This window comes from Ascaphus truei, chromosome 18, assembly GCF_040206685.1.
Source record: "Ascaphus truei isolate aAscTru1 chromosome 18, aAscTru1.hap1, whole genome shotgun sequence".
Classification (NCBI taxonomy): Eukaryota; Metazoa; Chordata; class Amphibia; order Anura; family Ascaphidae; genus Ascaphus; species Ascaphus truei.
The window spans coordinates 38,190,437-38,205,436 of NC_134500.1; the positions used below are offsets into that span (position 1 = coordinate 38,190,437).

A 15,000-nucleotide genomic window follows, 5' to 3' on the forward strand; every position below is an offset into this window, starting at 1 on the left:
TGCTCTCCCATAAATCCATAAATAAATTTGCATATGATGGGGCAAAAGATGTCCCCATTGCAGTACCCCGTGACTGAAGAAAAAAGTGTGTATCAAACATAAAATTGTGCGTTAGTAAAAACATAATTGAATCTAACAAAAATATGTTTTGTGCTCCAGAAAAATTTGATTTGTGTAAATAGTATCGGACAGCAGCCATCCCCTGATCATGATCAATAATGCTATAAAGCGACGAGACAGCCATTGTCACCCACCGGAAACATGGAGACCACTCGACTTCACTCAAAGCTTTAATGAGATCAACTGTGTCTCTAATGTAAGAGGGTAAATGTTTGACCAGTGGTTGCAGAAATGAGTCTACGTACTGAAACAGACCATCTCCCAAAGATCCAATGCTGGAGATGATGGGCCGGCCCGTAGGGTTCTCCAGCGATTTGTGGATCCTTGGGAGTGTCCTATAGTGCCGATATTTCACCATCTCCCAAAAATCCACAAATCACTGGAGAATCCTCCGGAGCGGCCCATCATCAGATCTTTGGGAGATTGTCTGTCTCGGTACGTAGATGCATTTCTGCAACCACTGGTCAAACATTTACCCTCTTACATTAGAGACACAGTTTATCACATTAAAGCTTGAGTGAAGTCGAGTGGTCTCCATCTTTCCGGTGGGTGAGGTTAAGTTATGTTTCTAATCTTCAGTATGATTTGAGACTTATTAATGGTCTCTTAGCCGATACATCACGGAGGAGGAGGGTTTGTTTACCTCCCCGTGCGACATGCTGGCTTGTATAGATCAGCTGTAATTTAACTAATGCAATCGAACGCCTGTGAGAAGGGGGCGTGCTGACTCATTGGTTGAGAGCGCCGATGCGTCAAGGTTGAGGAAGGGAACTGTGGGCATTTAATTAGTGGATTGGTTTTGTGTACTACATTCTTTGACAAAGGCCTGTGCGGCTGAAAAACGTCAGAGTTCCTGCTTTGCTGTTTTTTTATGTGCCAATAAATACTTTTGTACCCAGCACCCTGCAATTTTTGGTCTCAAGTTTTATCCAAGGCAGCTGCACCGCTATTCACGACTTCCTGCATCCTCTAGAGAGCCTGCACGGCTCCTATCACCACTGCCTTGCCTGTCAGTGCAGGCTTCTTTGACTGCATATCCAGGTTCCAGCCTTGAGCGCCGTCACGTCGTCGGAACCAGGAAGCGGAGCACAGAAAGACTACTACACAGACTCCAACTCCCTCCTGTCTGTACACAGAAAAGACTACCTGGGACCAGGGTCTATGAGCCAGGACATTGATCATCATCACTCTGCCCGAGTCAACTTACGTTTGTTTGCAAGTGCAATTCTGTTCAACCAATATTATTTATACAGTATTACACTATTGTTTTTCCTTTCCTTCATTCCAGTATCCATATTTCTTCCACTGCTTATTGAACTTATTACAGCATCCAGACTGTCACCTACTACATAGTGCAAGCCATTATCCCCAACAAGTCAGGTGACATTATAGAAGTATATAAGAAAGCACACAGCAGCCTTGCAAGCTGCAGCCATGTTTGAAGTAGCCAGTTTAAAGTAGAATGTTAGTGCTGAAGTTTAAAAGGAAGTTCAAAAAGGAGAGAAAAAGTGGACAACACCTACTGGCCCCGATTCCTGCATTTGACCTACATGGAAAGGAGGATATCATCTCTCCCAGACTGTACATCAACAACTATTGCTGTGATGCTACCTTAAATTTTTATATTTGCTGTGACCTCACTTCATTTCAAATTATGCACTTCCTTCCACCAGCCTCATTTTGTCTCTATTCATATATCTCCATCTCTCCTTTCTTATCCGCTTCTCAGTTCACATGAACTCCTTTTTTACCTGCACCCTCTCTCACTACACAGCTGTACCCCCTGCACTAAAACACACCCCTACAAATCATCCTCCCACATCCTCTCTTTCTATCCATGCTTCTCCTCCTTGCTTCTGGGTATCTCTCCCCCAATCCTGGTCCCCGCTTTATTTCTACATGCCCTCGTCCTCACCACCCACATGCAACTTCTACTCATTCTGGTGTGAACCCCTCTAACCTCATAACCATCCCGTCACCCTCCCCCCTCTCTCCTGTGCCCTTTGGAATGCTCACTCCCTTTCTAACAAGTGCCTCTCTGTGCATGACTTTTCTCTCCCACTCTCTGGTCCTATTTGCTATAACTGAGACCTGGCTCACTCAGTCTGTTACAGGTGAAGAAATTTCCACCAGAAGAACTGGGATGATCTTTCATTCTGTCTTCCACAGAAAAGAAGCTTTAAGTGGCTTGAAACATAAATTCATTTTCGATCCCTCACAAAACGAGCGAAGCACTTAGAATAATTTTTATATATGAGTACATTTTGACAAAATAGTACAAAATATAAGATTTCAGAGAAAACAGTACAGTAAGCTATGAGTGCGTCTTCATATTACATAGTTACATAGTAGATGAGGTTGAAAAAAGACTTCCGTCCATCAAGTTCAACCTATGCTAAATTTAGACAACAGATACGTTATCCTATATCTATACTTATTGATCAAGAGGAAGGCAAACAAAAAAAACCATTAAGAGGAAAAATTAATTCCTTCCTGACTCCAAGAATTGGCAATCGGAATAATCCCTGGATACTTATTTGGTATATCCCTGTATACCTTTCCCATCTAAAAAGATGTCCAACCTTTTTTCGAACAAATCTATTGTATCTGTCATCACAGTCTCCATGGGTAATGAATTCCACATTTTAACTGTCCTTACTGTAAAGAACCCTTTCCTTTGTTGCTGGTGAAATTTTCTTTCTTCCAACCTTAAGGGATGGCCCCGAGTCCTTTGTACTGCCCGTGGGATGACTAGTTCTTTTGAAAGCTACTTGTATTGTCCCTGAATATATTTGTATATAGTTATCATATCCCCTCTTAGACGCCTCTTTTCTAATGTAAATAAATATAATTTAGCTAGCCTCTCCTCATAAGTTAGAATGTCCACCCCCTTTATTAATTTGGTGGCTCTTCTCTGCACTCTCTCTAGTTTCATAATGTCTTTTCTTAGGATTGGTGCCTAAAATTGTACTCCATATTCAAGGTGTGGTCTTACTAATGCTTTGTAAAGGGGAACAATTATGTTTACTTCCCTTCCATCCATTGCCCGTTTGATGCAAGATAAGATCGTGTTTGCCTTTGCAGCTACTGCATGACATTGGGCACTATTGCTAAGCCTGCTGTCTACAAGCACTCCTAAATCCTTCTCCATCAAGGATTCCCCCAACATATCTCCATTTAATTTGTAAGTTGCCTTTTTATTCTTGTATCCCAAATGCATAACCTTACATTTATCTGTATTAAACCTCATTTGCCATTTACCTGCCCACGTTTCCCGTCTCTCCAAGTCCTTCTGAAGAGAAATTACATCCTGCTCTGATTCTATTACCTTACACAATTTAGTATCATCAGCAAAGATGGAGACTTTGCTCTCGATCCCAACCTCAAGGTCATTAATAAACAAGTTAAAAAGCAGGGGTCCCAGTACCGATCCCTGAGGTACTCCACTCACGACTTTAGCCCAACCTGAAAAAGTTCCATTTATGACAACCCTCTGTTGTCTGTCCCTTAACCAGTTTTCAATCCAGGTGCATATATTATTACTGAGTCCAGTTTTCTTTATTTTGTACACCAACCTCTCTTGTGTGAAACCGTATCAAAAGCCTTTGCAAAATCTAAGTAGACCACATAAACTGCATTACCCTGGTCTAAATTCCTACTTACCTCCTCAAAGAAACAAATAAGGTTAGTTTGGCAAGATCTATCCTTCATAAATCCATGCTGACTATTACTAATAATTTTGTTTTCCATTAGGTATTCCTGAATATTATCCCGTATTAATTAATTAATTTATTTATCTGTCCCTTCTGACTTAATGAATCTAAACGCCTTCCTCTTGTCCATTTCCTCCCCTACCTGTTTATTTAGCCACATTGGTTTTGACTTATTTCTTTTATACTTTTTACCCAAGGTTATACACTGATAAGTGTGCTTTTCTAACAAGGTTTTAAAGACTGCCCATTTATCTTCTACATTTTTCCCTGCAAAAACATCATCCCATTGTATTACTACTAGATTAGACCTCAGTTTATTAAAATCTGCCTTTCCAAAGTTGAAGGTCTTTGTTGAACCCAAGTAATCTGTTTTTTGATCATTTATTTCAAACGAGACCATGTTATCATCACTGTTACCCAAATGTTCCAGGACTTGAATATTTGTTATTACTTCTACATTGTTTGATATGACCAAATCCAGAACTGCCCCTCTCCTGGTTGGTTCCTCAATAATTTGGGTCATATAATTGTCTTTAAGCACCCCCAAAAACCTGTTCAATTTTGTTGTAACGCTAATCTCATTGCCCCAGTCTATGGCTGGATACTTAAAATCCCCCATTATGCAAACATGACCCAGTTTTGATGCCTTCTCCATTTGCAAAAGTATTTTAGCTTCCTCAATCTCACAGATATTTGGTGGTTTATAGCATATTCCCACAAACATTTTCTTTATACTTTTACCTCCACTGCTAATTTCTATCCACAAAGTCTCTACATTTTCATCATTCCCTTCATAGACATCATCCCTTATAATAGGTTTTAGATCCGGTTTAACATGTAAACATATTCCACCTCCCCTTCTATTTGTTTGATCCTTCTGAAAAAGAGAATAACCCTCTAAATTAACTGTCAAGTCATGAGTTTCATCCCACCATGTTTCAGTAATCCCTATGATATCATACTGCTCTCTTGCAGCTATTAATTCACGCTCCCCCATTTTATTTGTCAGGCTTCTTGCATTAGCAAGCATGCATTTCAGTTTTTTTTCAGCCTGTACTATTATCTTATCTGCTCCTTCCTTTCTGCACCCACTTTGTTTAGTCTTTAGAAGTTTTCTAGTATTATCTGTATTTACTATGGGTGTCTCACTGCATGTCAAACTTGCACTTGCCCCCATTCTACCTCCATACCACCTTGTATCCTCATCTATTCCATTTAGTTCATTATCTGTTTCATTCCCCTCCCCCCTAGTTTAAAATCTCCTCCAACCTTTTTAGCATTCTCCCCCCTAGCACAGAAGATCCCTCTTCATTGAGCTGCAATCCGTCCCTAGAATATAGATGGCACCTCTCAGAAAAGGAGTCCCAGTGCTCTAAAAACCCAAACCCCTCCTTCCTGCACCACTTTCTTAGCCATGAATTAACCTCCCTGGTCTCTGACTGTCTCCCTGAGGTAGCGCATGGCACTGGCAGTATTTCAGAAAATACTACCTTGGAGGTCCTTGCCTTAAGCTTTTGGCCTAGATCCCTGTAAACATTTTTTAGAACCCTACATCTTTCTCCAACTTTGTCACTGGTGCCAACGTGTACCAAGACCGCCGGGTCAATCCCAGCCCCCCCCCCCAACAATCTGTCTACCCGATCCGCAATGTGCTGGCATGTATTGTTACATGCAATAGTCTTTCGTTAGGTACAAAGTTAGACAATTTGTCTTAAGGGTCAAATACAAACAATGAGTATTCTAACAATATCCAAACACAACATATAAAAGTATCTTATTGTGTACAATTCTGTCTCTGTGATTGCCTTTCCCCCTTCACAAATATTGTCTCCACATTATGTAGGAGTCGCCAATCACTATTTTAATCTCTCAAATGCACATGTTACCCTTTATTCTGTTAGTATGGTGATTCTCGTGTGATTTAAGGTTTCAGACCCCAATCAAATATGTAACAAGGTGGGCTCCCAGCATGAAACATCAGTGCTAAAAGCATAAGATACCATGGTGAAAATGCCACACTGTTTAGACAATTTGTGAAAAAGCATAAAATAACTTTTACAGATTGATGAATTGGTTAACTCAGACTTTAATTTCAAGATAACTATGCTTTAAAGCTCAGAGCCAGCAAAGAGCTAGCCAATGACCGTACAATAGGGAAAATCCTCTGAATACACTGACACTAATGATGTCCTTCACTAGTTTTATTTTCAAAGTAAACAAGGATGCGATCAGGCACAAAAGCAGTCAAGTAAAACAGATCTAATTTCTGCCGTCAATGAAACAGTTATGTGCAGAGTGACATTTATTACTCTGTATTAGAAGTATACAGAGATGCAGGTTTGGGGCTCTTAGCCAGTAGGTATTAATAAAACTTCCTGGATAATGCCACTATATTTAGCCAGAAGTATATGCTTCCATATAGGCCAGTGTTTGTACCCACGTTATAAAAGAAGTCCTCTTCTTAATAAAGATTAGAGGGGGGAAATGTATACACATCTCACCATGGCCTCCACCACCAGAAGTATCCGATTTTGTTAGGGATCAGAAAAATGCTTAGAATATTTCTGATATAAAAAAAATACAAAAAAAAAAAAAAAAAGGCAACTACCATACCTAAACTTAAGGGAGCGAAATTATGATGTATCCGAGACAAAAGAGCTTGATTGGCATTACCGGCCATTGACTTGAATGGCAGTTAATGCCGATCGAGCTCCAATAGTCATTATCGGAGCTTCGTGAATTCACCCTCCTCCCTCCCAGTGGTCTGGCATGAAAAATAAAGGTGTACAGTAGGCAAAAGAAAGGATTTTAATAAACTGGTATGTATCTTTTGTGCTGGAATAGCTTACCGCTTCAGATCGATATTCCCAGGGGATGGCTCGGAAGACCATGTAACTGATACCAGCCTCTAAACAGCGCGTAGCCAAAACGCGACCTACATTCTCACTGGCCATGGCATCCTTTGTGCTGTAAAGGTGCCTCTTCACTGCCCACTCACGGGTGGAGGCAGAGAGAACCACATTTCCATCAGAATGTTCCACCAAAGCGGTCACATGGTGCTGAGACCGCTCAAACCGCAACCTTAAAAAGGGAAAAACACATGGACAACAAATAAAAACAGTGATCTTACTACTGAATGTGTGATTTAAAACATGATAGATTAAAAAAAAAAAAATAATAACTATACAGCCTGTGTCCTCAATGTTGTAATACAATGTCTACATTTGAAATCACAATTATAGTGCAGTCAAATATATATTTAAGTTGCAACTTGAAAATAATTGGAAGGTGATGTTCCTCCTAAAAATGACCTATCCTGAAACTGAGCCCTTCTAAATGGAACTGAGGTCTTATAAAGAAAGTAGAATGCAACCTTAGGCTGCGCTTATAGTGCCGGCGACAGCGGCGTCGCGTCAAAACAAATGCATCGCCGCCGTCGCGTGCACTTATAGTAAGCGCGACGGCTTTGTCGTGATCACTGGAAGTCATCTGAATTTGATTTTCCCAACGACTGTAGCCCGACGTCGCCGGCACTAAAAACGAAGCCTGACGTCGCCGGCACTAAAAACGTAGCCTGACGTCGCTGGCACTAAAAACGTAGCCTGACGTCGCTGGCACTAAAAACGTAGCCTGACGTCGCTGGCACTAAAAGCGTAGCTATACTTTCATTTCTTTCCATCTGCTTTTAATTTTAAAATGTAACAAGGCCAATAGCCTGCAGTTTAGTGTTCACATGGCAAGTCCTGCCGATTAGTCAATTTCTCCTCCCCACAAAAAACATTTCAAAATAACTTAAAGAAAACAGTCTTATCAGATAAGGTTCTATGAATTCCCGTGATGTCACAGTTTGAGGGACCAAGAAATCATGTTTATCTCGGCTTCTAATGACCTCAAACATGCTGAAAGTTTTGGTAGCAATTCATAATGGGTTCATTTTTCACAAATAAAAAACAGTTTAGAAATCAGTGAGCGGGAGTAGATGAAGTACCAAACCATACAGTGTTGAAAAACACTTACAATTTAGGCCCCCGTGCAGGTTTATTTTATAAAGTTGCAATTACTGAGAGAAAGCGTTTTTGGAAAACTTATGTCAATATACAGAATATATCAGGCATGAAAAAATCCCAGGTTTTCAATGCCTAAATTTCCCTACCTGGTGCATGCGTTGCCACCATGACTTACCTCTCAATAGTGCACCCGATCTTGCTTCATTAAAGCGACATTCGGTGTGCTATAAACTGACTGACAGGTCAAGTCAACGCTGAGCGACGAGTGTCGGGGGGGAAGGAGGCAGTAGATCGGAGAAAGAGGGAAGCGAGGGGAGAGCTCATGACTGCCTGGCCCTGCTCTGAACGAGATCAGTGTCATGGGAAGGGGTTTCAGTGCGCTACTGTGTGTCCCTGCATTAGTAAATGCATTTCAGTGTGTCACAGATACACACAGTCTGAGATATATATAGATAGATATATACATATGAAAAAAGAAAAGAAACAGGCACACACCTAGTGCATTAAAGTATAACAAATAGTTTATAGAACAATAAAAACAGTCAAATGCCCACTCACAAAAGTACAGGGTTTAAAAGCAGGTATGAGATAGGCTCTCATAAGCCAGTACTGCCGTCTGGTATCAGCAATGGAGTCCTCTCCTGTCTGCTCTCCGCATGGTCTGAGCAACCGGAAATGACGTCCCTTCGGTCGGGTGCACCGCACAGGAAATCCCTCCGGGAACTAGCACCTCCAGTTTCTTGTTTCTGGTCAGTGAGACATCAGAGGAAGAGGATCCAGCGTTTCTTTCCTCACAGCCTCACACAGCCTGCAACGTCTAGCAACCCGCAAAGGTAAAGTTCGTGGGGAAGTGACAACCTCAGCCACGCCCTACGCGTTTCGTCATCTATGATGACTTCATCAGGGGTTACCCATTGGATGCCCCTCCATAGTATTTATACCAAGGTTATTTGCATAATTAGATTAATCAATTAAAAAGTTTGGTACAAAAATTAAAAAGTTTGGTACAAAAATTAACCAGTTAGTGACCTTAAACATCATTAAATAACAGTCATATCATAATAGACTGATTATGAGGACCGCACTAAATCATTTAAAAAAATATAATTATATGATCAAATCGTTACTTAGATTAGCTATTAAAAAATATATATACTATATACAAGTGTTTAACCATTATGAAATAATATTAAAGACTAAGTGATTTACTAGTAACAATAAGTAGGTGATTATTATTTAGAATTATATGAACTAGAAATAGTACTATTAGTGATTTTAAAATACTAGTTAGATTTAGAGTAAGAACCAAATGAGAAAACAAAAAGTTATACAGAGTAATTAACAATTGAAAATTAAAAAATAAAAGTTATATAATAAAAATAATATATCAAGAATTGCAGACAGTATAAATTCTACAAATCATTAAACAAGTATATACAATTTAGAAACATAGAATAACATCACAGTAATACCAGATGTCCTGATACTTATTAGTAGAGTAGTAGATGGAATAATATCCTATCCGTTAATTACTAATATATATACACCTGATGTTACGCATTGTTTGATTTTCAGGTATGTGGATTCCAGTTGGAGCCAGTGGTGCAGCAAAGGATGATTATTAAGCATGAACAGAAGAAACCTCAGCATGAATCATGAGGTGTGTGTGTGTGTGTGGTGTGTGATAAATACTTAGCCTGTAACTTACACAGACTATATATCTACTATATATTTGTGAAAGCACTGTATGTTTGTCTGCATGGCCTGTGTCCCTAGGGGAAATCACATTGGTCCCTTGGGCCGCCCGCCCCCGCACACCTCTCATTAGCCTGAGGCGGAGTGACGGCCCAAAACACACACACACACACACACACACACACACACACACACACACACACACACACACACACACACACACACACACACACACACACCACCCCCTCGCTCTCTGCGGCTCTCCCCTCACAGACCGCTCCCCCAACTGACCATCCCCGAGAGCGCTCCCCACGGCTCTCACCACCCATAGGCCACTCCCTCACCCGCTCACCCCCCCCCGCCGCTCACCCCCCCACCGCCGCTCACCCCCCCACCGCCGCTCACCCCCCTCCACCACCGCCGCTCACCCCCCCCCCACACCGCCGCTCACCCCCCCCTCCACCACCGCCGCTCACCCCCCCCCCCACCACCACCGCTCACCCCCTCTCTGCGGCTCTCCCCTCACAGACCGCTCCCCCAACTGACCATCCCCGAGAGCGCTCCCCACGGCTCTCACCACCCATAGGCCACTCCCTCACCCGCTCACCCCCCCGCCGCTCACCCCCCCACCGCCGCTCACCCCCCCACCGCCGCTCACCCCCCTCCACCACCGCCGCTCACCCCCCCCTCCACCACCGCCGATCACCCCCCCCCCACCGCCGCTCACCCCCTTCCCCCCACCGCCGCTCACCCCCCCTCCACCACCGCCGCTCACCCCCCCCCCCACCACCACCGCTCACCCCCCCTCCACCACCACCGCTCACCCCCCCTCCCCCACCACCGCTCACCCCCCCCCACCACCGCTCACCCCCCCCCCCCACCACCGCTCACCCCCCCCCCCCACCACCACCGCTCACCCCCCCCCCCCACCGCTCACCCCCCCCCCCCACCACCGCTCACCCCCCCCCCCCACCACCGCTCACCCCCCCCCCCACCACCGCTCACCCCCCCCCCCACCACCGCTCACCCCCCCCCCCACCACCACCGCTCACCCCCCCCCCCACACACACACTCAGCACGCTCTCTGCGGCTCTCCCCTCACACAGGCCGCTCCCCGTCCCCGAGGGCGCTCCTCCGGCTGTCTCCGCCTCTCCCCGTGAGAAGCACAGCACCTCCTCACCGGAGCGTGTCAGCCTCGCCGCGGAGGAGCCCAAGGTGGAGGAGGAGGGCGGCCGTGACCCGGAGGAAGAGGAGCGCAGCCGTGTACAAGGTGAGTACACGCAGGGGAATGGGTTATTTACCGAGTCCCTGACTCCCCCTGCCCTTTGCCCCCCCTACCCTCCCTGCCCCCTGCCCTCCCTTCCCCTTCCCATTGCCCCCTGCCCTCCCTCCCCCAGCCCTTTGCCCCCTCCCTCCCCCAGCCCTTTGCCCCCTGTCCCCTCAGCCCTTTGCCCCCTGCTCTCCCCACTTTGCCCCCTGCCCTCCCCCCTTTGCCCCCCCGCCCCTCCCTGCCCTTTGCCCCCCCACCCCTCTCTGCCCTTTGCCTCCCCCGCCCCTCCCTGCCATTTGCCCCCCTGCCCTTTGCCCCCCTCCCTTCGACGCCCCTCCCCACCCGCCCTTCCACTCCGGGTATATCAGCTAGTGTATACCTAAATGTGTATGACTAATGTGATAGCCTATAATAACTATTCATATGTGTGTGTGTGTGTGTGTGTGTGTGTGTGTGTGTGTGTGTGTGTGTGTGTGTGTGTGTGTGTGTGTGTGTGTGTGTGTGTGTGTGTGTGTGTGTGTGTGTGTATAGTGTAAGTCTATAAATAGTGTGTGTAGTGTAAGTGATATCATGTTTAATTGTATAGTAAAGATAAAATACAAGTAGTTATGGATACCAATATGAATATAAATTTGAAATAAAAATTGTGTTTTTATAATTGTAATGAACATATGTATTTGATCAAAATATGGTAGGACTATTTGTGAATCCGAGACAAACACATCCGCAATAACAGTATATAACCAATTTGATCACCTCCAATGTAGCTATTTTATTTTAATGGACATATAATCCCTCAATTAGAATATTAGTAAATATATGAATAGTTGCATATCATTATGGGGAGTTATGAATGATGACCCGACACATGACCAAAGTTCAGAGGGAATGCAATAAAGCATTCAACCCAGACCTCCAAAGGATCACCCTCATGTGGGTGATCACACTATGGTACTAATGTCAATGTGGTCATTATGTCCTTTTGGAAACGTAGTGTCTAAAATGTACATCCAATAAGTTTCCCTCATACATAGTCTTTTAAAGCGATCTCCTCCCATATATGAGGGGGGAATGCATTTGATGCCCATAACCCGTAGGGATCTTGGATCTTTTAGATGTTTAGTACAATAGTGGCGGGAGAGGCTATGTGTCTGGCATCCATGAATAACATTTCTTCGGTGCTCTAAAAAATCTTGTACTTAGAGCCCTTGATGTACGGCCTACGTATTGTAAGCCGCACTCACATGATATCAGATATATAACATACCCACTGAGACAGTTAATATAATCTGTTATTTCATGCGAAATGCCATTTGATTGTGATGTAAATTAATTTGTTGTAACCAGATGTTTACACGTAAGACACCTGCCTCTCCCACATCCAAAATTCCCCCCTTCACTGATGGAGACGGAAATGTCCAATCTATTTGTATTTAACGCTTTTGGTGTTTTTAATTTACTTGGAGCTATCAATGTTTTGATACTCCTTGCTTTTCTGAAAATCACAGGGGCATGTTTTGGCAATAGGTGACCAATTTCAGGATCGCTACACAGAATATTCCAGTGACAGTTCAGAATTTTTTTGATTTGTTTTGCAGACTGATTGTATTGCGTGATAAATTTTGGTGTAGATCCTCTACTTTTATCCTCACTTCTAGTATTACATAATGTTTTTAATTTTGATTTTTCCAACAGTGCGTCACGATTTAGAAGACCAGCATCTTTGAATGCTTTGTTAACAATAGTCATATCATAGCCTTTTTCCTGAAATTTTCCTGATAGATCTTTACCTTGAATAAGGAAATCAGCGTCCATTGAACAGTTGCGTCTTATACTGTGAAACTGACTCTTAGGTACATTGTCCAACCATTTTTTATAATGGTTGCTACCATATTGTAAATAGCTATTCGTTGCTACAGATTTAAAGTGTGTTCTTGTTTGAATTTTATGTTCATTACCCACAAATAGCTCCAGATCTAAAAATACTAGTTTCTTGATGTATGTTATAGGTGAATTTCAGACCCATCTGGTTATCATTGAAGGACTTCAGAATCCCCTCCAGGATTTTCCCTCTCACCATCCCAAATAATAAGAATATCAGTCTGCAAAACAAAATCAAAAAAATTCTGAACTGTCACTGGAATATTCTGTGTAGCGATCCTGAAATTGGTCACCTATTGCCAAAACATGCCCCTGTGATTTTCAGAAAAGCAAGAAGTATCAAAACATTGATAGCTCCAAGTAAATTAAAAACACCAAAAGTGTTAAATACAAATAGATTGGACATTTCCGGCTCCATCAGTGAAGGGGGGAATTTTGGATGTGGGAGAGGCAGGTGTCTTACGTGTAAACATCTGGTTACAACAAATAAATTTACATCACAATCAAATGGCATTTCGCATGAAATAACAGATTATATTAACTGTCTCAGTGAGTATGTTATATATCTGATATCATGTGAGTGCGGCTTACAATACGTAGGCCGTACATCAAGGGCTCTAAGTACAAGATTTTTTAGAGCACCGAAGAAATGTTATTCATGGATGCCAGACACATAGCCTCTCCCGCCACTATTGTACTAAACATCTAAAAGATCCAAGATCCCTACGGGTTATGGGCATCGAATGCATTCCCCCCTCATATATGGGAGGAGATCGCTTTAAAAAAAGACTATGTATGAGGGAAACTTATTGGATGTACATTTTAGACACTAAGTTTCCAAAAGGACATAATGACCACATTGACATTAGTACCATAGTGTGATCACCCACATGAGGGTGATCCTTTGGAGGTCTGGGTTGAATGCTTTATTGCATTCCCTCCGAACTTTGGTCATGTGTCAGGTCATCATTCATATCTCCCCATAATGATATGCAACTATTCATATATTTACTAATATTCCAATTGAGGGATTATATGTCCATTAAAATAAAATAGCTACATTGGAGGTGATCAAATTGGTTATATACTGTTATTGCGGATGTGTTTGTCTCGGATTCACAAATAGTCCTACCATATTTTGATCAAATACATATGTTCATTACAATTATAAAAACACAATTTTTATTTCAAATTTATATTCATATTGGTCTCCATAACTACTTGTATTTTATCTTTACTATACAATTAACCATGATATCACTTACACTACACACACTATTTATAGATTTACACATACATACACATATATATATATATATATATATATATATATATATATATATATATACACACACTTTTTCACATATACACATGAATAGTTATTATAGGCTATCACATTAGTCATACACATTTGGGTATACATAGATAGTCTGTGTAAGTTACAGGCTAAGTATTTATCACACACCACACACACACACACACCTCATGATTCATGCTGAGGTTTCTTCTGTTCATGCTTAATAATCATCCTTTGCTGCACCACTGGCTCCAACTGGAATCCACATACCTGAAAATCAAACAATGCGTAACATCAGGTGTATATATATTAGTAATTAACGGATAGGATATTATTCCATCTACTACTCTACTAATAAGTATCAGGACATCTGGTATTACTGTGATGTTATTCTATGTTTCTAAATATATATTTATCCTCTACTACACAGTGCCACAGGTTACATGTCAATGTTAAATCTTAAGTCTATTTCTAGCTGTCTATGACTATCACACAGCTCCTGTGGTCTAGTGGAAGAACTTCTTACCAACATATGCAAGGGTCCTGGGTTCAATTCCTGTATGAAGTGGTATAATTAACTTTTTTAATAAATTATTATTTTAATTATGTTGTATAATTTATAAATATATAATTCTTTATTATTCTTTATTAAGTAATAATTATTCATTAATCAATAATGATGTATTAATAATAATTCATTATTAATCATTCTTTATGATTAATTATGTATTATTAATAAGTATGATTATTACTTTATTACAGTTAATAAGTAATTAATAATAATTATTATTAATTACTTAATAATAATTATTAATACTTACTTATTAATGAACCGTATAATCATACTTATTAATAATACATAATTAATCATAAAGAATGATTAATAATGAATTATTATTAATACATCATTATTGATTAATGAATAATTATTACTTAATAAAGAATAATAAAGAATTATATATTTATAAATTATACAACATAATTAAAATAATAATTTATTAAAAAAGTTAATTATAC

The 15,000-nt window shown here is 41.4% G+C and overlaps 1 protein-coding gene across 3 annotated transcripts in view; it reads right to left on the minus strand.

Moving 5' to 3' along the window:
- MRPL18 (mitochondrial ribosomal protein L18) overlaps nt 1-15,000 on the minus strand; it is a 52,834-nt gene that overhangs the window by 28,782 nt on the left and 9,052 nt on the right. For all 3 annotated transcript variants that reach the window (XR_012788979.1, XR_012788980.1, XM_075576136.1), the window contains exon 3: nt 6,683-6,914. Coding sequence is in view for 1 of the 3 variants with exons in the window: in XM_075576136.1 (XP_075432251.1) it covers nt 6,683-6,914 (232 nt within the window). In the remaining 2 variants the exon portion in view is untranslated. The remainder of the gene's footprint in view (nt 1-6,682; nt 6,915-15,000) is intronic.